This window comes from Gallinula chloropus (genome assembly GCF_964237585.1).
Source record: "Gallinula chloropus genome assembly, chromosome: 3".
Taxonomy (NCBI): Eukaryota; Metazoa; Chordata; class Aves; order Gruiformes; family Rallidae; genus Gallinula; species Gallinula chloropus.
This window is the reverse complement of record NC_140087.1, coordinates 15,489,911-15,515,869: the sequence shown is the minus strand read 5'-3', so window position 1 is coordinate 15,515,869 and position 25,959 is coordinate 15,489,911. Positions and strand designations below refer to the sequence as shown.

Sequence of the window (25,959 nt, the reverse complement as noted above, 5' to 3'; positions counted from 1 at the left end):
GCTCACTGTGAAACTGAAAAAAACGGGGGGGGGGTTTATATGACTTTTCTGAAGGCATCATTGTTTAACCTCAGATGGCAACTAAGCCCCACGCAGGCATTTTCTTACTCACCTGCACTGGGACGGGGGAGTAAAAGCAAGAAAACTCATAGGTTGAGATTAAGACAGTTTAACAAGGAAAACAAAAGCCACACACGCAAACAAAGCAAAGCAAAGAATCCATACCCCACTTCCCATGGGCAGGCAGGTGTTCAGCCATCCCCAGGAAAGCAGGGCTCCATCATGCATGAATGTTACTTGGGAAGACAAACGCCATCACTGCATATGACCCTCTTCCTTCTTCTTCCCCCAGCTTTATGTGCTGAGCATGACATCATACGGTATGGAATATCCCTTTGTTCAGTTGGGATCAGGTGTCCCAGCTGTGTCCCCTCCCAGCTTCTGGTGCACCTTCAGCCTCCTCGCTGGTGGGGTGAGAAGCAGCAAAGGCCTTGGCTCTGTGTAAGCCCTGCTCAGCAGTGACAAAAGCTTCTCTGTAATATCTGCACTGTTTTCAGCACAAATCCAAAGCACAGCCCCACATAGCTACTTTGAAGGAAATTAAGTCTATCCTAGCTTAAATTATCACAGAAGGAAAAAAGATGAGGAAAGAGTGAGTCAGCATTGCTGACTCACTGCTGATAGCGGTCCAGTGGGCACAGTGTGGCTGAAGACAAACTAAAACTATATAGACAAGCCAGGCTTTTTTTTTTTGTAGCTGTGTTTCTTCAAGTACTAGGGTAAAGTTAGAACTACTTTAATGAAAAATCTAAAAACTAAAGCGTGATTAGACATGAACAATAGAGAGCTAAAGACCTAAATAGTTTTGAAGATACTAAGATTTCCTACTTAAAACATGTTGGCCATGGAACAGAAGAGAACTTAAGCCCTGAAAAATGCTTTCAAATAGAAAGAGCAGATGAACAGGATGTATCCAGAGGAAGGAGTAAAATAATTACATCCATTAGAGAAGAATAAAGACCCAGATTCAACCAAAAGAATTTAAGAAGGACAACCAGACTCCAGAATAGAGATCTTATATAAGCAGCACAACCTTACAAACAAGAAGAAAACCTTTAAAATAGAAGAAAAAATGTAAATTCTGCAAAAGCCAAAAGAAATAGCATCCTTTTAATGCCACAATATGCCAGAAAGGAATAATAAGCTACATATGCAGTCACTGAGAATAGAGATAACCAAAAGGTGGGTATTTACAGTGTATTTAATTCTGTCCTAAGACACTACCTTTAGACACCTTAAAGAAGATTCACAGAAATTCAGTTTTCAAATGTGGTGTTATGGCATTGTATTAGAAATGCCTTCTAGTTCGTTCTCTCTAGCAGCAATAAAAATATCAGCATACAGCTGGAAACATCTTACTCTTATTCTTAGATGCCTTTCAATTGATAGTCTGAACAATATGCAACAATCACATTGTCACTGGAAATTATAGCAAATAAAGAATAAAAAGGCATTGTGTGACCATCTAAACCTGAAAAACACTGAACAACCTACACCCATGTAATTCTTCATGCATATTAAAGTAATTCATGAAGTACAAGCTGAAAGCAAAAGCATTAGATGAGGTTAACGCAGCAGAGTCATACATCATGTGTACAACCATTCAGACAACTGAAGCAAAGTGGAAAGCATTGATCATGCCAAAGAAAACAAGGTGTACTTTTAATTGCTTACACTATTATTTCTATTGAACGCATAATATATGTCCAATATTCCCTCTAGTTTAACTGGGAAATCTATGGAAAGGGGCATATGTACTCTGCACTTCTTTTAGTTAAAAATCAGAAAAAATTATATTTGTCAGCTTTTCTGCCAGTCTAACAGAACACAGAATAGAAATTATGAGATTACAATAAAGGTGTTAATGTCGTTAATGCTTGGGCTGTTTTGCTGAGTTGTTGAGATTCAGTTAAAATCAGCCATGAAGGTGGTAAAAGTCTGGCGCTGCCTCGTGCATGTCTGACCACAATACTGCAATATATTATTCTTCTACTTTTAAACAATGCCTGCAACTTTTAACATTTCCACACTCTGGCTCATGTAATGCTAACAGAGTGCCATTCAGCAGATGAGTGAAAAGAGAACAGATTCTGGCTGTTTGTCATCTTCATGGTTTTCTAAATCAGCAGATGGTACAACAAAACAGACAATTTCCTCATCTGCTGTGTCCTCTATTCATGTACAATATGTCTCAGAAATGTTTACAAAGGCCTCAGTCTGCTCACGAGACTTGTCAGGAGTTCATGCAATCCCCTTAGCATCTTCCAGAACCAGTCAAAATAAGAAGGTTTCACTTAACTCATGCAGGAAGCCAAATTTCAGGACAAAGTGGGGAAAAAAAGCTGTTGAACCTCACTGCTTGCTACGACACTACACTGACATTCAGCTGTGCGATATCAGAGATCCATCAGTTTTTCCATCAGTAATTAGGATGATGTTAGCAATCCTACCTTCTGAAACTTCTCGACTGAGAAGTCCCATATAGGCCTGACCTACTGCTCACCAAAGCAATTGGAAAGACCCTCCAGAGATCTTTTGAGTGGTTGTTCATCATTAGTTCGGTTAATGCAACGCATCTAGTTGGAGAAGTACGAGATCTGCACATTGGATCCCTCCGTTAAGTTCCAGGCATTCATTTGTCACCATAAATAGCATAGGCAAGGGTAGCTGTTTACATCTCATTGAGTCAAAGTTTACAGCTTCTCCAGCCACGAGATTCACATACGTGGTATCGTGTTTCTGTATGTGCTTTTAGAGACAGAGCAATCCAAACCAGGAAGCTTAATTAAATGATTTGACACATTCAGGAAAATTGAAGCGCAAAATTTCCTATATGGATCATTTAACATAAATGCTTGAGGATATCCTCTAGACAACTACTGTCAGAGGAATTATACATATATATTTTCCCTGACTGGTTTCTCGTCTCAGAATGCAGTCATTTAACTGTCAGTTGGAGTTAAATAAAACAACCTGGCCTCAAGATAATCATGGTGTGGCAGAGTTTTCGGCAGTCTGAAGGTGCAGTTTGTCATTCCCAACCACATGTCTAGCCACCACTGGCTCCAAAAGGAGCCCTTTGTACACTGTATTTGCCTGCTTTTACTGGATTTCTAAAGGAAAATATGCACCAGGGATTTTTTATTTTTGGTGAGTAGAATGCCTAAGGAATTCTAGGCTGATTACAAATACACACATATATATATACATACATCCAAATATAACACTTTCAGTTACAGATAGCACTGAAAGAAATGCTTCAAATAAATAAAATACAATAACTGGAATTTACATCTGCAACATACATTTATACTAGGAGTGCTTTCTTTCAAATGCAAGATGCCTGCAAGCACAACTGGCTAAAGGTCTTGTTAGATGTATATTCAGTGCTTGCCATGTTAAATGGAGAAATATATTTGGCAGGAGAATATAAACATTTGTATATGATAATGAGAAATTTGGATTAGAGGGACATAGCTTGTGATGCCTTTTTACTACTTTTTTCCACCAAATAGTTAGAAATACTTTATCTGAAGGCATGTTTAACCTTGCAGAACTCCGTGATTCGAGTCCATACTGTCAACTTTTTAAAATGACTGTGATGGCTTCTTTGCAATCATTTAAAGTTTTCCATTGTTTTAAATTCACTTGCACATTCAAAATAGTGTTTCTGAATACACCAAAGGCCCATCAAATGAGACTTTAAAAAGTCTAGGTTGTTTGGTTGGGGGGTTTTTTTGACTAATCCCTTCCCACCACTCCGTAAAAACCAGTGTCACCTCAGTGCAGCTGCAACCCTGTAGGAATTAATACCTCACGAACATGAGTTCTCACATATCCCTCTAAACCGGTTTCCATTTCGCAGAAAGTCAAGACTAGTGACAGTGCAACAGATGGATGTTGTGCAGGGAGGATTTTTCCCATCTTGGACTTCTTAGTAATTTTATGTGTTAAAAAATAGACCTCCGACACCTTTAAGACAAGGTGTCTTAAGCAGCCAAGTGATCTGGATTAAATTCTCAACCCTCCCACAGACTTCTGGTGTCATGCTGGACAAATCATGTTTCATGGGGCTTTAGCAAGCACTTGGCACTCTCCTGAGCTTGCCCTCAAGGCAGCCAACAGGACTTTTAGGTGGGTAGGGTCAAATTTAGCCCAGCACTGATCACTTCTGAGAATCCCTACCTCAACTTTACCGGATATGAGCTCTGAAAGGGATGGTAATAGTATGTTCTTGTAGAAAACACGTCTATGAAATGTTTGTGTTCATGTCACCTATTAAGCTTACTACTGGGAGGAACACTCTCCCACTATCAGTGCATGGGATAGCTAATGTTAATAAGCTCTCAGCTGCAGCCCCTGGTTGCACATCTCCAGCAGGTAAAAAAATACATTTCCCAAGACCAGTACTCATGTCACTGGTGATGCAAAGCATGTTTTTATTATTTCAGGATCCGCATGTATTCAAGGTAAATATTTTTAACTATGTCCTATACTACTTATCCTTGATTAAACCTCTTCCAGATAGTTAATCATTAATGATTTCTTTATAGTTGCTGTGTAAACAGTTCATTCATGCCTATGACATACCAAATTTCACAGACGTGTACTTTAATTGGATTCATTTATTTCTAATCTACTTAAGCCTTCACTACTGTAATGCTTGGCTAAATATACATTAAACTCACTTATTTAAACTGCTAAAATAAATTTGAGATGTATTCTATGAATAAAAATATTTGATTGAATACATGTAACACCATTGTTATTGTGTACCTAACTAAGCGGAAATTATTGGCAATAGCATGCTAGATAGGTATATGATCTGCTTGGACAAAAGGATTTGAGAGGTTGCTGATGATTTTTGACAGAGATTATAAATTTAAAGGTTTCTAAATCCTAAGGATTCCTATAGTACATTAAGGTATGCGATAAGGAGAAGCAAAAGGAGCTCCTCATGATTTTCATTAAGAATATTGGTTGTTTTCATTTTAAAATTGAGGCACTTCTTTAGAGATAAGACCTTTGAAGCAGCCCTGTGCCCTTTTGGCAAGGAAAAGGGCTAAAACAGTCAAGATAGTTTCCAGGCTCGATCACTCTATGTTTTGTAAGTAACAGTAACGGAAAAGTTGGCACAAAGTTAGATAGAAGTCCTGTTTCTTGGTGTCCAGAAGCCACAAAAGACAATTATGTAGCTATGAACCCAAATTTATTAGGCACATAATGTCTCCTCTAAGGGGCTTAAGTGTGGTCTTTAAAACCTAATTTCAGATTTTTCTTTCTAAAACTATTAGCCTTAAACTCCATTTTGATGAAGAATCCTCTAATTCATATGCTTCACATAGGAAATTTGGAGGCACGTCACAAAAGCGGGATGCATCACATTGCACAGATGTCATTGATAACACCGACTGCCCTGCATGTAAAATACATATCACTGAATACACAGTAAATGAGGATTATAAAATTAGGATTATACCTCATACCATATTCAAGTCCCTCATGCACTAACACCTCAAATATTGTATGCTCTGCTCGTCCCATCTGAAAGGCTGAGAAAGCTCAGAGTGGGACAGCAAGGACGATGGGCTTGGAACGGTATCTCTATGAGAAACAATTAAGGAGACTCCTCAAGGTGAAAAACAGGTGACTGCGGGAACAAAATAAGACCTGTAACTTGTAGGTAACATACAGAAAATGAGTAGGAAGCAGTTTTCACTGCTTTTTCTAATGCAAGAGGTATAGGCTGTTAAAGGAATTGAAAGGTGGCAGTTTCACAGCAAAATGAGGCCTTTCCTACCACATTTACTTAAGCTGCTCCTCCTTGGCAAAAGCTCACGTCGTTTCAAAAAGGTAATCAGATCTGTCTGCAGAGAAAAAAACCTCCACAAAACAGCTAGCACATTCAAAGATCTCACCTCTTTCTAGGAAGTCATGTGAACTCACTGAAGACTGAGGGAAAGTGCTGGGGAAGCTTCTCCTATTTTTAAACTCTTTCCAAAGCATTTGCTATGGTCACTGTCAGTATGTGCCTGATACTATATAGCTGATCTTATGGTACACTCTACACCATGCTAGTTAAGCAATTTCATATTTCAGCTCCTTTGAAACTGTGCAGTGAAGAGTGGTCCTGGCTTCTAATAATTTCCTGCAAAAATTAATTTATTAATATTTCAGATTTTATCAACTCATCTATGTTTCCCGTAATTAAAGCGCTTTTTTTGTGACAACCTTCCTAAGATCCTAAGGTGAACACTTCAAAAGATAAATCAGCTTTTCTATGATGACTTTTCTCTATAAACTTCTATAATCTGGGCATGGTTTATTTGAGGAAAACAATGTGCTTGCAAAATGGCTTATTGTCCATTCCGTTTGTTCCTCCTTGGGAAATGTCCTATCTGCATACCTCACAGCATGCTTGTCCATCATTCCAGTCTGCTTTTTCTGATCAGCTGGGCTCCTTGGTGAAGAGGCATGCTGAGTCCAAAAGGATTCATGACCTCCTCCACCTGGTGAGGAAGTCCCATTTACAGCAGACCACTTTCTGTTTTGTCAAATTAGTCTTTTCTTGTCATGGCTTTCACCTTCCTCAGAAGCAACATGATTTTTCTACAGTGAAAGTCTTTATAATTCACTTCTCCAGAGTTCCTTAGCTTTGTCCCTGAGAGCCATAATGTGCCATTATCTACTGACAAAGCAAAAGCAGCCATGAGATGATACTTCAGAAACACTTCTCAAATGAATCTTATCTTACTGGATTTTTAGGGGAGGGAGGGAGGGAGGGAGGGAGGGAGGAAGGAAGGAAGGGAGGGAGGGAGGGAGGGAGGAAGGAAGGAAGGGAGGAAGGGAGGAAGGGAGGAAGGGAGGAAGGGAGGAAGGGAGGAAGGGAGGAGGGAAGGAGGGAAGGAGGGAAGGAGGGAAGGAGGGAAGGAGGGAAGGAGGGAAGGAGGGAAGGAGGGAAGGAGGGAAGGAGGGAAGGAGGGAAGGAGGGAAGGAGGGAAGGAGGGAAGGAGGGAAGGAGGGAAGGAAGGAAGGAAGGAAGGAAGGAAGGAAGGAAGGAAGGAAGGAAGGAAGGAAGGAAGGAAGGAAGGAAGGAAGGAAGGAAGGAAGGAAGGAAGGAAGGAAGGAAGGAAGGAAGGAAGGAAGGAAGGAAGGAAGGAAGGAAGGAAGGAAGGAAGGAAGGAAGGAAGGAAGGAAGGAAGGAAGGAAGGAAGGAAGGAAGGAAGGAAGGAAGGAAGGAAGGAAGGAAGGAAGGAAGGAAGGAAGGGACTTGCATGTGGGATTTTAGCATTTGGGGAAAATACCTTGGGTTTGGGGATATTTTTTTTTATTTATGAATTAATATACTTGTTTTCTCATTTCATTATTTGTACCTGATTTTTAAACTGTCTTTTAGCTCCTTCCCACCCATGGCCAAATGTCTACTGCAGCCAAATCTCACTCACATTACTTGTCACTCAGGTCTAAGGCTCTGTTCATAATGGACTAAGGCTTGGTCGTCGAGCTTTGACAGGCACGCAATGTATAAGTGTTTCAGGTTGATAAAACAGGAGACAAGTAGCAAGAAAAGCTAGTATTGTGAAGTTATAAGACATCACATAGTATTACTTTTATTTCATATTTTCCTGGTAATTGCTGATTCTGTCTCCTCAAAGAATACATCATGCACTGTTATATTTGCTAAATGGATCCATTAAATATTAAAATTGACACAAGATGCTTGTCTACCTGGACCATCTGAGCTACAAAGTAAACTAAACCACCATACATTGCACAATTACCGCTAGCCCCATGCCTTCTATCAAACTCATAAAATAGGCTTTTTAATGGTAATGAATGCTTTTTGTCATACTCCTAACAACAACTCACCCTTAACATACACAGTTTCAGAAATGCATGTCCATGTTAAAAGCCAGTTTATCGAAACTGAAGAATAAGCCTCCAGTGAGTTGAATAGTTACAGGTAGTGAAATACTTGCCAGGCATTTCTAAAACTCCTTTACAAAATATATAAAAATAATTTAATAAAACAAATTAACATCTAGCTGCAATCTTCTTTAGAAATGCAAATCTAGCATCGGACTAGTACCTTTGTTCTCTTGATCTTTGCTTTGACTACGACAGGCAGGGGCTTTAGCTGGCTTCAGCCACTCTGTTGTCACTGCTTCACATGCACATTTGTCAGGGACTGCCAGATGCCTAGAAGTGTCCTTGACCAAGCCACTGAAAGTTCCCATAAATATGTCCTCAACTTACATGCAGATCAACTCCGCTGCTATCCTACAACTGTCCATGGACCAACAGTACAGCTAATCTACAGCTAGGCTAAGTGGGCATTTGATTCAGGTTTGTGCAACAAGTCCAGTGTCCAAGTCCCATCCATAAAGGATGAGATTTACTGGACTTGTGGTAACCAATTCTGCAGCACAGACACAGCAACTGATGGTTTTGGCTGGGGTAGGATAATTTTCTTCATAGTTGCTGGTGTGGGGCTGTGCTTTGGATTTGTGCTGAAAACAGTGCAGATAATACAGAGAAGCTTTTGTCACTGCTGAGCAGGGCTTACACAGAGCCAAGGCCTTTGCTGCTTCTGACACCACCCCACCAGCAAGGAGGCTGAAGGTGCACCAGAAGCTGGGAGGGGACACAGCTAGGACACCTGATCCCAATTGACCAAAGGGATATTCCATACCATATGTTGTCATGCTCAGCTCATAAAGCTGGGGAAAGAAGAAGGAAGAGGGGACAAATGCAGTGATGGCGTTTGTCTTCCCAAGTAACATTTATGCGTGATGGAGCCCTGCTTTCCTGGGGATGGCTGAACACCTGGCTGCCCATGGGAAGTGGGGTATGGATTCCTTGCTTTGCTTTGTTTGCTTGTGTGGCTTTTGCTTTCCTTGTTAAACTGTCTTAATCTCAACCTATGAGTTTTGTCACTGTTACCCTTCCAATGGTTTCTGGGGTTAAACCAGAACACAACTCCAGAGTATCACACCCGCACAAATCCTGCTGCGCACCATCTCTCTTATCGCTTTCTTGAACTCACTAGATACCATCATGGAAGCTCTAATTGCATATTCCCACGTTAAGTTACCCAGTTGTGCACAGATCAGTTACACAGACGTGTGGTTTTCTTTGGGCTGAAGCCACATCCCCACCCCCATTGCTGGTTTTCACAGGCTAGAAAGCACTAAGGAGGCTGATTGTCTTTCAGAAGACAAGACTTTTCCTTTAACTCTTCCACTCGCAGCTTAGGATCAACGGAATTATTTTGGGGAGCCCTGTTCAGCAGTTTGGCTGCAACTGGGAGAATGCTATCAGGCTATTTATCCCCAAATCCAGCCTTTATTTGAGCAAATGCTCTGCCTGGATGTGCCTGGTGAAGCTGTCATTAAAGAACATTACTTTGTTCTGTGTACAAAACACCCTTTTGAGACAGCAAGAGAATAATAGCGTGCGATGCCTTTGGGTGGATTTCAGCTAACCAGGCCCTAAGTCAGAGGGAGAGAGTTTTCTATAGCAACAGCCTAGGCTACCAGCTGCCAAACATAGTACGGAGATGATGGAAAGCCACAGGCTACTTGGGAACAGGCTGCCTTCAGAGCTTGCTCGCCTTCAAACAAACAGCACAGATGTAAGAACATCAAATATATTTTAAGATCTTCACTCTAGGTTATGTCAAAATATTCACACGATGCCAGGGGTATAGCCAAACTTTAGCTGGCCGGGCATTTGAGTTTCCATGGTTGCACTGGAACTTCAGTAGATAATAGCTGTTATTTTCAACATTGCTGCCCCCAAGATTTATACATAGTGGTTTGTAGCTGAAAAACTACGGCTGTTTTTTATTAGGCCCAATTCAACACAGCAACAAACATGTCCTTCAAGCAATCTCTGTTTGGCAAAGCCAAGGAATATTCTTATTTCTAAGCATGTGCCTAAGGGTAGGGTTTTTTGGGTTTTGGGGTTTTTATAAATTTCAGAGCTGAATTCACTAGGATATAATCATGTACTGAAAGTTATGTCTAAGCACTTTTAGAGCCTGCCATGTGCTCAAGTGCTCTAGTAAATCAGGACTTCTGTGATTTAATTGAGCTAAGTGGATGATAACCAAACACAACAACAGGAATAAATTGTCTGTGTTAAAGATCATGTGATTGACTCCAGACTCCATCCATCCCAAGCCTTCAGAAGGGTCAGGCTCTATACCCTTGTTCACACAGAGCAATGCCTGCCTCCATAAATAGTGTCATCAAAGTGAAAGGGGCTGCCTCTGAAGTAACCTGCAGAGTACGAACATGTGTGCTGGAGCCTGGCCCGTGCTGTAAAGTACAAAAGAGAGGTGAGGGAAGGAGAATTAGATTTTAAACAGATACTTGCCACTGTTGAACGGACAAAGGAGATTTATTTGTTAACACTTAATTTAGGCCATGTTTAAATGCCACGTTTGTGTGTGTATGAATAAAAACTAGCAAGAACACCATGATGTAGAGGGAAGACCTCACTTCAGAAGCAGTTTAGTAACTTATCACACCTGCTGTATCTCATAATTACAATGAAACGACACAGGAATCGCAGCAGTCCCGAGACACAGCGCAGACAGACCAGCAAACATGCAACAGATTAAGGAAACGGAAGCGGAGCTAGTAAAATTCTAAACCTGCTGAAGGAACACACTGTTGCTGTTATGAGAGCAGCAGCCAGTTTTGTGAGGAGTATTGGGAGGATAATAGCATCTCTTTGGCCTGCCTCTTCTGCACAGCCACTAACACAATCCATAGATGCAACATAAATGCAGCGTGCTAAAACCAGCAGACGCTTTTCCAAATGTCTCATTTGTCTTCAGGTGTCCCAGCTAGCACAGAGCAGTGAACATAACCCTAAACTCCAGGGCCTATGGTCTCTCCAGCTCTGCTGTGCAGGAGGACCACTGGGGCTGGTCCCCAAAGGGACTGAAGCACCCAGCTGCGGCAGTGGTGTTCACAAGCCTCATTGATGCCATTCAAAGGGCTCAAGGGCAGAGTAAGGATAAAGTGTGAACAACTTCTCTAGCAGGAACAGCTGTGCTACAGTGTACAGTCCAATGCTTCCATGTAAAGCAAAATCTGTGGCAGTTTACCTTAAACCATAAACTGTGGCATTTTAGGAATAAAAGTCTCTGCAGCAGGCCCTGTACCTTTCATCCACAGAGCAAGGCAGACAGCTGGAGACAGTAAGTGCCTCAGTCATTGCCTCTGCTGAATGTGTCTCAACCCCAGACAATCACTTTACAAGGTCTGTAACTCACTGTTTGGGAGGAGGGAGTTTCCAAAAGCCGACACGCTGAATAGGAAAAGGATGGAGTGGGAAGCATTTGGAGTCTCTCTTCTTTATTGGAATAGACACACTTATTTGCAATCCTGACTTTCGATGCCATGTGAGACTATCAGCATACAGGCATTTAAACTAATAACTGGGGGTTGATTGGTTGGTTTGTTTGTTTGTCCCCTAAGGATCTGAGCTGCAGCCCTTTAACCCTTACTCTAGTAAATAAAACTTTCTTTGTATGAGCAGTGGCTGTAGACTCAGGACCACAGTTTTAGTGCCTTGGCCATTACAGTCACCTGGTTTAAATACAAGCATAGAAATTTGGAGTGAATTAAACAAATGGTAGCTAAGAAAGCCCCTACATGAACAAAGAAGAACTGCAGAAACGTATTGTAGACACCTGGGAAAGTCTGTCTCCTATTTGCAAGAAATATATAAACAATGTTCCAGGGAGACAAGTCTGTAATAAAAACTAATGGTGAACAAACAGAATACTGCACTGAGTAGTTCAAGAAGAATCCTTTTATACTTTTTTTTCCCTTTGAGGTATATGCTTCCCAAGTGCTTTGATTGATTATAACAATTCCTTTATATAGATTCTATGATTCTATATTTACATTGCTAACCAAATCATGTGAATGATGGTAGGCTTTCCAGTCTTTGGAAAAGTACGCTGTAGGTTCAGCATATTAAGTGGGACCCAGTTCTGTGCACAATCATCCAAGTGGCAAAATTCCCATTAATACGGAGAAATATAAAGGAAAAGCAGCAGGTCAAATTTGATTCTACCATTTACAACTATTTAAGAAAAAAAACATTACCCAGTTAAAGTCACTAAGCCTTATCTCAAGTATTACAGTTGGATGGCTAAACTTACTCATACCACTAGTTCCACTCATGATATGAATAAGGGTGCGCAGGGTTTCTTGTGCAATAATAACTTTCCCAGTGTACTTGCTGTGCTACATACTCCATCACACACTTGAGAAACACAAGAAAACACATATCTACCTTTGACTGAGAAGAGGACTCTCCAACAGTTCCAAATAAGTTGATTTGAGAGAAAACTTAAGAAAGGTGGTCCTGTAGAAATGAAAATAGAGGTTGCGGATTCTCATTGACTAGCAAGAGATAGAGATGAAACCTGATGGCCTGGAGACAGACCAGAAAGAGGATGGTTTGAAAAGCTATGAAAGCATTTCATTGTAGTGGTCAGGTGTTTTCCACCTGAAACACGAGTCCTCCTAAAGCCTGGTTAATGTGACATGGGGGAATGTTTCCAAAGTCTGAGCCATCGCACAGAATGATATCACATTGCTTATACAATCACCTTAAATCTAGTAGTACACAAGGCTGTAAAGAATAATAACAATCTAAAGATTAAGTGTGTAGATAGAATTAATGCCTAATTTATCTAAATTACATTTACCACATCATTAAGTAAAACATTAATCAATATGGCAGTTATTTGTGAAATAATCTTTCAAACAAATTGCATTCAATTTGTGCTTCTAATCAGCCAGTTACATAATGCAATGTGAAGAGGTCAACTGGAACTATATCATATAGGTACGATATCATCAGAACAGAGATTAGTCACAATTAGGTACCTAACCCATATTATCTGTATATGTTACCGCTGTTGCTATTCTTCTAAATGCTAAAGGACAACAAAATGTATATTGGAAAGCTTCCTTGGCTTCCTCTGGGGACAAATTATTATAATATTTGCTTGTGCTCAAAAAGTCAAAGGATTTGCACTCTGCATTACCCATTTGTTTAAAGGGAGGTTGTTTGCAATCTAAATATAAACTTAACTTCAGCGGTTGCATTCTCTATTAATTGACTCTCGGTCGAGTCCCTTTATGTGATAAACATGCACAGCTAATAATCAATGATATGGCAACCGTGTGTACAGAACAAATAAGAAAAGAAACACATATTCTGTGTCTGTACTTAGGTACGCCAAGTTGAATGCAAAGAAGAGCAAATGTGTGCTTTAAAGCTGAAGTCCTTAAAGGTCATTGTATATTAATTTTTGACACACTTCCATGACACAAAAAATAACCTTGCCACCATACCTATTTAGTTCAGCATATGTACTTGTTGTAAACGTTTGTTCTCTGTCTTAAAACTGTCTCAGATCTTGGGGTTTATGGAAGATGGAAATGACCTCTTTTTTATTTTCTTCACTGAGGCCATGGGGAGGGTGTGGGGGGATAGGTCCCTTCTCTAAACCCTTTGTTTTTCTTTCTGTTTCCATCCATCATTCATCATTGTTCCAAACATCCCAGGAGAGCTGGGGAGTTACAAGATAAGAGTTTCTCACTCTTTTTTTTTCAGCCTGCACTGAACCCAGTCCTCCAAGCGAGTTTGGTACCTACACGACTCAGTACCTGCTCCTTTCCAAAACATCAGAGCACTCAAGATCCTCTCCTTATCCCACAAACAAACAAACAAACAAACCCAAAAACTTTCTGGGGTTTTTTTGTTGAGCGAGGAAGTACTGGGTCAGGGGACCAGAGACCCAACAGGTCAAAAACTTGCACCATGTCTTCCAAAGCTTATGATCCCTCTTGCTATTTTCTCCCCAGTTCAAAGGAACCTTCAGCGAGATGCATCCCACCTTTCATGCCCAACCCTGCAATCCCAAACACAACCCCACTACTTTGCACCTCTTTTGCTTTCTCCTCTACTTCCATACACAGAAGTCGATGTACAAAGGTCTGTCTTTCTTTTCTGTAAGCACATTTTTCATAACTGGGTTTATAAGGTGAGGAGGCTGCAAAGGACAAAGCTGTGCTTCTACCAGGAACCTCACCTGCACGAGCAGCTCTGCCACACACCGGATGCTGGGTGGGTGAAGCGTGGAAGGAACCAGAAGCACACACATATATCTCAGATGTTGCTGATTTACTGGAATACTCCTTGAAGAACTGCCATAACAGTAGGATTTGTTCTGGAATAATGTATATTAAACATTTGCAAATTTGGAGAACTATAGGACCTTTGTTTGGCAGTCCTAGAGCAGAGATTCCCTCTTACCAGAGGAAAACCTCAAGTCCCCATAAACTTCCTTTTTCCCCTGTATTTTCACGACCTTCCTTCCTCATCTGAGTGACAACATGTTGGCTCTGAATAGCTCATTAAAACAATTAAGCCGAATCGAGGTTCGAGGAGTTCAGCATCTTCCTGTCCTAGTTTTCCACGACAGCTCCCCTCCAACCTCAGGTTACTCATTTCAGGAGCTGACTACATCTCACTTCTTTATTTAAAAGCCAGCCCTTCCTCCCTCTTACAGCCCCTCTCAGAACACGGCAGGGCCTGTTCTTCTCACTTACTTTCCCGAACAGTAGGCTGGAGGAGGATGATGATAAAAATCATCAGTGATGATAAAAATCATCAGTAATGCAGTGGGAGCTACACCAGCTCCCTGGACCCAGTGCAGCTATTTCAGCAGCGGCAGCCCTACGGCAGAAGCAAGCAGGACATGATCTCTTCTTCTGCAGCGCCCCAATGAAAAGCCAGGCAGGCTTGATGAGACCTCGAGGACCTGAGCACACCAAAACTAGATTTTAATGCAGTCGCGGTGCCTGCGTTGCAGCCGCCAGCAGCACACGACAGTTGCCGCAGACAGTGATGGACTTCCCGGTCGCATTTATCCTGCCTGGCTCCCTCTCTGCCCTCTCGCCCTCCTCTGCACCCAGTGCAATTAAGCAAAGAGGGTATGGAGACCCGTACACCCAGGCGTAACGAAGTCGCGCCGCGATGCAGCATCACTCTCCAAGGGAAATCTGAAAAGAACAACTCTAGTTGTCTCGTTGTCTAGCCTGCATGTCAACCTGGCTGAAAAATTTTTTTAAAATCAAATAATAATAAAAAAGAAAAGGTTTGAGATACAGTCTTGTTTTTAAAATCCGTATACACGCACGAAAATACAAAGACGCTGCCTCCAGCGAAAAAGCGGCTAAAGAAGCCGGCTCCCCTGTAGCGCCGTTTGGGGGGGGGTGAGGAGGGGGCACAGGGGATGGGAGGTCAGTGCCCGGGCTCCCCGACCCCACCTTCCAGACAGCAGGGAAATCCTTTCAGGGCGCGGAGCCGCCGGGCGCGTAGGGGCTGTTCCAACCCCCCAATTCACCCTCGCCCAGGGAGGGCGCGGATGGATGCGCACCTGCGCAGCCGGCTGTGGCGGAGCAAACGGACCGCAAACAAACTGCCCGCGGTGCCGCTGGCCCCTCCTAGCTTCTGGTCCCCACTCCGGGCTGGGTCACACTGGCAATAGGCAGGCAAGAGGGGCACACGGTGTGACCAGTCCCGATGCTGGAAAACATCCCGGAGGGGAGCTGACCGGCCCCCCACGGCACCGGGGCACTCCCTGCTTGCTTTTCTGTGCCAGCCTGCGATGCCGATGGCCGCGGAGGCCACGCCAGCAAGCAGGGGACGGATCGAGCCGGATCCCCAGCTGACTTTAAATAGCTCCTCTGGGATGTTTCATTCCCACACGGGGCATTTGAGGTAGAGTTCAGTGATTCATGTTCTCCCTTTCGGGATTAAAGGAGGGGGAAACGACCGCTAATCTCAGGCGCTCATAGAACAACGTGTAGCGTTTCTGGTGCAATTAACCTGCTAATTGCCTCGTTTCTCGGGGTTACGATGCGCTCGCGTCTCCCTTTGCCGTTCCCCGTTCGCTTACGGCAAGTGCCTGGACCTGAGAAGCAGGAAACGCGGGAAGTACAGAAAGAGGCTAATGAAAGGGAAACGCGAACGCAAACGTATGGAACAGCTGGAACAGAGACGACGGTGCCTCTGCTAATCCGCATCCTCGCTGGGTGAACACCGGAGCATCACACCGCCGCGCCGCGCGTCCCTTTTAAAGCGAATAACAGAGATCTTTAGAGGGGAATGGCAGTTTGCCCTCTGCACCAGCGCGCTGACCCAAATGTACTCTTTTTCAGGCTAAGAGCGCAATGCCAGTTATCGCTTTGTGTTCCAAGGTGACTACGTACTGGCAATGCAGGCGCAGCGATCCGCGTCCCCTTCCCACCCCACCAGCCGGGCCTGCGCGCGTGACTGGAGCCCTTGCCTCCGTAACGAGCCACTTCATTTTTGGGAAGCACGTCTTGGACTCGGCTACCAAACCACTCGCCACCTGCACGAAACACGCAATAGCAAAGTCGTGGTGCCTCCATGGCCGCGGTTTTTGGGAGAGGGAAAGGTGTGCCTCCCAGGCATTTCCAACACTTAAATTTGTCTCCAGAATAAATATATAAATAAATAAATAAATAAAGAGCAGTGGAACAGAAGAATATTCAGCCCCCGGTATCAACGGGGTACCGCCGACCTGACCGGCCCTACGACCTTAATGCAGCATCGGTGCTACCGCCAACAGCAACTGCCTTGTCCGGAGGAGATGCTAACGACCACAGGGATAAGCTCTTCAAAGTAGTCCGGCAGAGCTTCCTCTCCCTCACTGGGCCTCAGCGTTCCAGCTTAAGCACTAGAAGTTAGCTAGAGCACAACCTAGCAATCTCCAAATACAAAGAGATGCGTTGAGATATACGGTATCTCAGCAGTCACTCTGATTTTTATTTTACATATATTTATATATATATATATAAGTTTAAACTGACCCTTCTGGTCACCAACTTTCTTTGTGGTTCACTATAAGGATCGCTCTCCAAGAAAAAAGAAATCTCAGAGCTTTGATAGAGACTCTGGATGAAATTAAGAACTTCAAACCCCAGATTTTTGAAAAGAAAAACAGATGTCCTGTTTGTTGAGTATAAATAACTCCGTACGTGGAAACCTCCTTTTTTTTTTTTTTTTTTTACGCTGCATTAAATTTTATTTAATGCTGGGTGCATTTAAACTTAAAAAAAAAAAAGAAAGAAAAAATAAAGGGGGGGGAGGAAGCAGCAAAATATGTGGGTGACAAACCTCTAAATCTTTTTCCCTCTCGAAAGAGAAAGAAAGAGGCAGACGGGAAACCCTTCATCTAGATGAAAGTGTTCAATGTGTTTCCTAGCAGACCTGGCGAGCCTGCCCTGGTCAGTGAGGCGAGCGAGGGGAAGATGAGAGCGGAGGGGGCGAGCGACCGCCGGTGCCGTCCCGCAGCGCTGCCCTGCGCGGGGCTCGCAGGCAGGTGCCCGCCTGCTCGGCTCCGCTCAGCTTGGAGGGGCCCTTAGGGCTGACTTACGTGAGGACGTAGTTGACGCTGACGATGCAGTGCGGGCGGGAGGAGCGGCTGTTGTGTACGATGGTGGCGTAGCTCTGCACCCACACCCAGCCACCGTGTTTGGCCAGGAAGCGGTAGTACTTGGTGGTCACTTGCCCTTTCACCAACACTGCGGGGACAAAGCGGGGACAGCATCAGCTCCCGCCTCCGCTTTCATCGGCCCTGGGAAGCGGGCGCGCACCCCGCCCCATACACCCCAACGCACCCCACCCCCCAGGCCCTAGTTGGCGACGAGAGGGACAGGGAACCCCTTAGCATCACTCGGGGAAGCGGCGTGGACAGATACCTCCGTGGGCAAAGGTGATGGAGTGACCAGGTCTGATCTCAGGTCCCCAAGAGTCGGTCCGCTCGTTATAAAAGTCAATTTGGGGAGATTGATAAGGCAGGGTGAGTACACCGGGGAGGGGTGGGGGGGTTGGAGAAGAAGGAGGGGTGAATGCCCCCACCACCACCCCGATATATCGTCATCGAGATTTAATTCTAGAAATCTGGCTTTGGGTTTTATCTCTTCTCGTTACATTCCCTGTAAGGAAACTTACCGGAAATTAATATCCTTTTTATTCATCTATCCATGTATTAATGTCATCATGATATCAAAATAGAATAAAGAACAGCTCTCCGAATAGGGATCACTACTGCAGTCAAAATTAGATACACAGATAAGATTTGTGAGACTCGGTGGAAGTGGAACAAAAGTATTTGAATTTCACTGGCATGGCTTTTTGGAGCAAGAAAAAAGGGTTTTTTCCTAACCGGAATTTGAAACGAACCGAGCGTCTGAGGTTTGTTCAGGGGAATTCTCGTCCTTCAACCGGGAGCCGAGGAGGGAAAGATAGCCTCTCATTGCTCCTTCCCGCCCCCAGCTCGCAGCTCAGTCTCTAACGACTTGTTTCATTAAAACCTGATGCAGATTTTGCTTATTCTCCCCGCCGGTGAGCTGGCTTTTCCCCTTCCCACCTAGAGGCAAACCCTCGCAAACACAAAGCCCATCTGCAGAGAGACTAGGCGGGGGTCGAGGGGCAGGGCCTCTACAAGAACATCATCTCCTTACACAGGTGATGTGCGCATCGCAGGTGGAAGGTGTCACAGCCGTGGACGTGGTGGTAAAGGGTCTTCTCTATCAAGTCCTGGGGCTCGTAACCTGTTAGCTCAGCTACCCTGCAACAGACACAAGCAGCAAATATCAGTGGGTGAGAGGACAGGAGGAGAGGCCTGGGGGAGAAGGATGGAGGGGCTAGGGGAATAGATTCGGAAATAACCCCGGCTCTACCTGGAATCTAAGAATATGAGCTTCATGTCTAGGCTGGCCCGAAACATGAACATATTGCTGTGGAGCTTGATCTCTGTCACGGCGCTGGGCGGCAGCGAGTGGCCCACGGCGACCAAGCCAACGTTTTGGTAGCAGCCGTCGAAGGGGGACATGTCCAGGCTGTACTGGCGGATCTTCAAATACCCGCTGCAGTGAATGACCTGCCGAAGATACAGGAAAGCTCGGAGGGCTGCCTAGCGGGGACAGTGAGGTTGGGGGGGGTTATGCTGTGAGAGGCGTCCCTCCCCGCCGAGGTGACCCGGACAGACCCGCCCGCCGCCCCGGCTGGTGCCGCTGCGGCCGCCGGGTGCCCAGCAGCCGCTGCACTGCGTCCGCGCTCCGGCAAAGCGGCACCGTCTGCCGGTTTTCTGCTCTGCAGTTTGGGTTGGGGTTGGGTTTTTTCCATACGAGAGTTCAGCACTGATCTAAGCCTCATTAAAGTAATTGAGAGGGGTTTTTTTTGTTGCTTTTTTTTTTCCACTGACTTAAGTGGTTTTTGGACCACCTCCTAACTACGCTTTTATTATTCTTCTAAAAAGGAAAGACGCGGAAGTGCCAAGCCAGTTACAACTTTGTAATGAAGAGTGTATGCGTGTGAGAGAAAGAGTTTACATGTGTGCGTATGTCACATGTGTAAGATATGTCTATTATATAGATAGAGCAGACGCGATCTGTAGCCAAAATGTATCTTTGGACGTAGATTTTAGGTACGTCTCCTAAATGTCTCCTTGCATCTGACTGCTGTGCAGTTCCAGGCTTACTTGTCTATTAATAGGGTGTTTCTTCCTGGAGTAATTTCAACAGATGTTCTTATTCTACGGTACGTCGTGGGACAGTAACTCCTTGGGTTACAGGTACCCACCGCTCTCTGGGGATACGCAGCTGATACAAAAGCGGCGAGAAGGTCGGCGAGCGGGGACTGTCCCCACTGAGGAGTCCGTGTGAAACGCCCGGGCAAAACCTTTTGACTTGGAGAGCTGCCCCTGAGGCTGACGAGTTACCCAATAAAGAAACAAATTAACCCGGGGCTCGCATTGTGCCACCTGACCGCTTCCACAGGCACCTCGAGAACGCCAAGTGCTTGTGTGAAGTTCAGTTTTAAGAGAAAAAAAAAAAAAATTCCCCTGCCCCTCCCCCCAAAAATCCCCCAAACACCCCCGCCCCCCCCCCCCCCCCGCCCCCAAAACCCCCAACACCATAACACGGGGAGCTCGATGTCACGGTTTTGTGGTCTGAGCTCCCTAACCTGAAATTTTGGCTCTGAACCACATGAAAGAGCGCTGGGCTGGGGCAGCCCCCGCAGGCAGAGGGCTCATCCCCACCCCTGTCCCCGTTTTCACCGCCCGCCCTTCATACTTGGGCGCAACCAGAGCAGGGGAACGGGAAAGACTGGAGGGTGAGATGGGGGAGGAGATGTCCTGGCCGTGGGAACGCACCTTGTAGCCCCCGCAGGTCAGGCCCGCGTTCCTCTTGGCCAGCACGCACTTCATCCTCAGGAAGAAGGACCGCTCGATCTCGTACTCTGGGAGGGAGGGGAAAGGCAGAGCAGGTGTGAGCCGCGGGCTCCGCCACCCCTGCGCGGTTCGTTCCGCGGGGGCGGAGGGCTGTGTACTTTACCCTGCACAAAGTGCGAGTGGTAGGGCTGGTGCGCCGTTAGCACCGCCGTCATCTCGTCGTGGTCGGCGGGGTGGATGTACTCATAAATGCTATTGCCGGTCAGCTCTACCTGTGAGAGAGGAGGAGGAGGAGGAGGAAGAGGAGGTGGGGGGAGGAAGGCGTTCATCGCCGGCATCTCTCACCCTCCCCGCAAGCACATCCCCTGTCATTCAGGAGGGGGAGGGGTGAGGCAAGCACGAAGTCTAGCAGCTCCCACTGCAATGTACCTGCGATAAGCCCAGGTGCACCGAGGCCGTCTCCGAGATGTACATGATCTTGCCATCCGGAGCCACCACAAATATGAAACCGTCCAACGTCTGCAGAAAAGGGTTGGGGTGATAAGTGTATATATATATCAGTAAGTAGACAGCTAGATCCACCCGTGAAAAAGGACAGACTCGTGATGAACCTGTCCCTCGGATTTGTTTTGGCAACAGGCACCCCTGCTCAGGCCTGTGATCATTCAAAAAGTTTAAAGAAAATGGGCAAGTCCTGGACAAGAATCCCTCTAAATCCTGGATCCCCGAGATACATCCCACTTCTCAGAGAGGCTGAGCTCAAAAGTAATGCAAGATGCCTGGGAAGTATCTAAGAACAGGTCTTGGCTACCCGGTAATTAATATGTCAGTCCCAGAAATCCTGAATATTTCTATTCCGTTTCAAATGTTACTGATCCTTTTGGCTGCTAAAGAGAATTTACGAGAGCAAGGACGATCTAAAACTCTCTGCAGTGTAAAAATGGGACAAGACAACTTATCAGGCACGTTTCAGTAGACCTAGTTGGGACTTCTCAGTGTGCCCAGAGTAGAGTAGGCCCCTAAAAGGTCACAGCAAAAATTCGTGGTGATAGTTAATATTTCTTGGCATTTCAGACACCAAAGAGCTTTCAAATGTGTCCTACCCGATTTGTATCTGTGCTCGTGTCTGTGCGTGCTGAGCCCTTTTGTCCAAGGCAGCCTCCCCCAACTTGTCTCTAGATCCTCTCCCTGTCTCCAACACCTCCCTGAGGTTCAGCTCACTGATGGGACTTGTCACATTGTCAATAATATGGGGAAAAGTCATGCTCCTGCGCTCTGGTCCCAGAAGACATACCGGGATTCACCGTGAACCCTTCATTGGGAACCTCTTGTTGGCCATTGCTGGGCAAAGAACTCGGGGGGGCCAAACCACAACCCCATTACAATACATGACGTTCAACCGCGACAGTTTGTACTTCTAAAGTCGTAGTCCCATGTCTGTCACCTGTCCCCCTCCGTCCCCCTGTCGTCTCCCCCCGCGTTTGGTTTTTTTTTTTAATTAAACACGTGAAAAGTTAAAAATTAGTCAAGATGGCAATTAAAAGCTCAGAAGAGGGAATTATTTCTTTAATCATTAATACCATATGGCTGCCGTTTCCAGACCAGTACCTGCAAAAGATGGGATCCCAGTTCCCGTCCAACATTATCCAGCGGGCTGGTTCGGCTGGAGTGGCCCCAGGCTTCTCCAAGTCCTGTTTATTTAAGACACACACACACAAAAAAAAAGTAAGGTGAGGAGATGAAAAATTGACTCGTGTTAGTCTGCTGGAGAGGAACCTCCACACACACACCCATTCACACTAAAACATGTATATGTATAATATCTGGAAAATTAGAGATGGATTCGTTGCTCAGAGGACCTTCTTTTGTGGATTTTCTATTTAAAGATCTGACCCCTGTGACAGAAAAATACCAAAACACCTATCTTGACTTAACAGTGAAGTTAATTCCTAAGACATAAATGAAATACCGTGCCAGATGGAAGGGTTGGATTTTTTATGGTTTGTTGGCTTGGGGTTTTGTTTTTTTTTTTTTTTTTTCCTTTTAGTGCTGCTTTGGGCTACTGAGAACTGGCTCCTTTAACTTCAGGGAAAGCGCTTTTCTCCTAACATGACCTGAGGCAACCTGGACAACACCGGGAGGTATTTTAAATGAAAGAAAGAGGTGTGCTGGGAGCAGCCTTTGATGTCAAGAGAAGGATGCGGTTAATGTGGCATGACGGTGTCTGGGCAGAGGAACTTCTTGGCGTTGGCCAGGTCAGCGATGCGGTCGGTCCCGCCAGCACCTGAGCTCTGTCTGCAGGTGGTTACTCCCCCTGCAGAAGGCAGATTGGTCTCAACCTGCCGGGTAATTAGTCAGCAGGCTTTGGACGGGAAGGGGTAAGGGTGGGCTTAGAGCCTCTGCTTGCCAAAGGTCCCTTTCCAGTTTGATCTGTGACCCCCTGTCTCTTTCTGTCTTCGGGGCCACCGTCCTTTCACCTGGAAGGTTGGTAATTAAGGATTTGGGGTGGGAGAGAGACACTCCCACGGCACGGAGCTTCCTCCCTCCTGCCCCACGGAGCCGGGTCTCCGGGACTCACCTCCCTCCGCAACGTCCCTCCCGCCTGCTGTTGTGGCAGCAGTTCTGTAGGGAGTAGCTGTTCTGAAGGGAGGGACGATCTGCCTCCCTCACCCCCTCCAGAAATTAATCTCCCCGGACCTGTCTAATGTTTCAGACGCCGTTTGTTTTTTTCCTATGCAAAGTGCGGAGTAATAAAAGCCAGGTGGAAATTACTCCACCGGAGCAAAACTCTATATGGGCGATGCCTTTTCATGGTGTTGCTGCTGAAATAATATAAGCGGGGGGGGGGGGGGGGTGTTAAAACCTTTTTTACGCTTATGCTATGAAATAAGGCTCGACCTAACACGCACAGACACCAAGATAAAGTAAAAAGGAGGGAAAAAATCCGCAAACCCTGTTGATGGCTGGGGTGCGGATCTCCCGGGGGAGGCGAGAGCCGAGCAGGCGAGGTCTCCCTCCCGCAGGGCGGGCTCGGGGAAGGCAAGACCCCGTTTTCCGGCTTTTCCGTGGCAAACAGGCGAGGTGGCGACAGCAGGCAGCCTCGGGCATCCCTCGCTATTGACCGGCTTCACCTAGGTGTTTGCCGGTCTAAACAAAGCTAACGATTTCCTCCGCGCTGTTTGAACGGGGCATCCCACGGCGGCCCCAGCCCGCCCTGCTTGCCCTCCCCGCCACCGAAGCGATGCGCCCCGCTCGTCCACGCCTTTCCCTCTCTTCTCCCACCTTCCCTCCCCCTTTCCCGTGCACCTCTTCACGCTTGTCTCTTCACCTCTCCTACACTTCTCTCCTTCCTCCTTAACTTCACAGCTCTACAGTAAAGACAGGGACATTTCTCTGGCCTGGCCCGCAGCCCAAACGTGTACCAGGGTGTCAGTCAAAACTGGGCCCTTTCCCATTAAATCTTCCATGCCAATTAGCGGGGACCCATTAACTTTTTCCTGAGTCCCTGGGCTTCACCCCCCCTGAGTGAGTGGAGCGGCGGGGGATGCACCGGGGGGTCCAGAACACCTCTACCCCCACCACAGCCCCACCCGGAGCTCAGTGGCCAGGACTGAGCAGATCACTTCTGTCCCCCCCAAACCAGCAAGGAGCTGGCAAATCTTTCGGAACTTCCAGGGTAAAGAAGAAAAATACCGCTGCAGAACTGGGGCTTTGTTCCCCTCCCCCCACCCCGAGCTTCTCGGAGGTTTATCAGCTGGGGGAGCCGGGACGGCCCTCTAGAGCGGAGGGGGTGGGGGGGTGGGAGGCAAGGACCGACCCTTCTGACATCCCCCACCCCTTCCTCGGACGGAAATCTGAATGACAGCTTTCTGTATTCAAGGGCTAAATCTGCGCTTCCCGTCTATGATTTAAGTTGTTTATTAATCGAAGTTTACGGCTCTAATTATTCGTCCTTTAAAAGGGAAAATAACCCGACGCCGGCGGGTTAATGAACAGCTCATGGGCTGTACAGGTTATCCTCCCCCCACTCCCCCCGGGAAGGCGGTTCTTCACGGGGCGCTGAACTCCCCGTCGTGTTTCGGGTGGAAACGCCGCGCTGCTGGGCTCTGTCTGTTAATGGTTTATAATTAAACGTTTTCACTTTTCTACCTGAACCGGCTTTTTGAAATCCTATCACATGAGAAGGATCTTTGTATCCTTCACAGATGTTTCAGCACTTTCAAGTCGGAGACTATGTCTGCTCATTGCCAAACCCAGCCTCTCCCATATCGACGAGCTCTCCTGATGCCCCTTAAATACTGTTTTTAAAGACTATACGAGAAAAAAACCTCTCCGTTAATATTCTTCTTTATTTTTCCTCCCGCCTATTCGCTTTAACATCCAATTGCCTTTTATCGAGGAGGCAAATGTGATTTCTTGCACTTGACCTACCGCAGAAAATTCTGCAAATCCTTTGATTGTCTATTTAAAACAAAACAAGGAAATCAGCTCTCCCTTTTGCTTCAGGATTACGCTTGGAAACAAGATCTAAAGATTCTCTTGTAATTTGGAGAGCCAACAGCATAATAGGTTTGGAATAGAAACAAGCAGCTTTGTGAGGGGAAGGATAACTAAATCGTTTTTAGGCAAAGGATTTTCCCAGCTAAAGTGGCCGAAGACAAAGCAAAACATAATCTATTTTGGAAGATTTCCAAGATATGTCACATTAACCTTAACAGATAAAATTTTCTTTCTTCCCTTCGTCCCCTCCCCCACCAAAGTCTGGTTTATCATATTTACATAAGTAGCCTTAGAAGGGATGTATCTCTCATGGATCTAAGGAGCTAGCAAGCTCACATTTCATTTGGAAATAGAGGCGAAGTTTTACTGTTGCTTAATACTCGATGCATTGTAGAACCATTTCCATTTAAATACCCCCGACCCACGGATTACCTCAATGGACTGGCTGCATGGGTTTTGTAATTTCCTGAAAATGAGATTTCGATTTATAAAACAAGAAACCAATTAGTAACCAAATGAGGCGAAGTAGATCCACTAAAATTGACCTAATCCCACAGGCACCGTTTAGGTCAGTTCTTGGCGAATGAATGATGAGCAACCGTCTAGTGTAAGCTCAAGGCATCATCCAGCTGTGTTATTCAAGCAGCAAAAATAAATGGATCGAGCTTTTCTTTCAGAATGAATTTGATACTCTTGACAAAATATAGATTATGGGCTCCTACCTAACAATCTCCTCCACTCGAGGATTTATTTTTTTTTCTTAAGAAGATAAACAATTTGGACCGCAAGAAAGTGTCCGCTGCCAGGGGGCAAAAAAAGGAAAGAAAAGGAAAAAAAAAAAGGCATTTTACCCAGGCTCTTGCTTAGTTAGTGCACAACAGCCTAACAACCCAACAGCGTGCGCCGAGACTGCACGGAGCGAGAGTGCTGACTCATCATTTCTCTCGGCATTTCCCAATGGAAAACCACTGCGTTTTCCACATCAAAAAGCATCTCACTCGGTTTTGTGTGACAGCTACACCGGGGGAGGGGGGTGTCCATGTGGAATGCCTTCTTCCCAGCCTTGCCCACCCCCCGGCACCGGACAAGCCGGT

At 45.5% G+C, this 25,959-nt stretch overlaps 1 protein-coding gene across 1 annotated transcript in view; it reads right to left on the bottom strand.

The window, feature by feature from the left end:
• The window catches only part of SIM1 (SIM bHLH transcription factor 1), a gene marked incomplete at both ends in the record, with an annotated part of 47,119 nt that overhangs the window by 13,931 nt on the left and 7,229 nt on the right, over positions 1–25,959 (bottom strand). Inside the window, 7 exons of the mRNA XM_084262427.1 lie at positions 17,564–17,711; positions 18,654–18,760; positions 18,873–19,072; positions 20,348–20,433; positions 20,529–20,637; positions 20,795–20,884; positions 21,974–22,056. Of these exons, the coding sequence (XP_084118553.1) occupies positions 17,564–17,711; positions 18,654–18,760; positions 18,873–19,072; positions 20,348–20,433; positions 20,529–20,637; positions 20,795–20,884; positions 21,974–22,056 (823 nt within the window). The remainder of the gene's footprint in view (positions 1–17,563; positions 17,712–18,653; positions 18,761–18,872; positions 19,073–20,347; positions 20,434–20,528; positions 20,638–20,794; positions 20,885–21,973; positions 22,057–25,959) is intronic.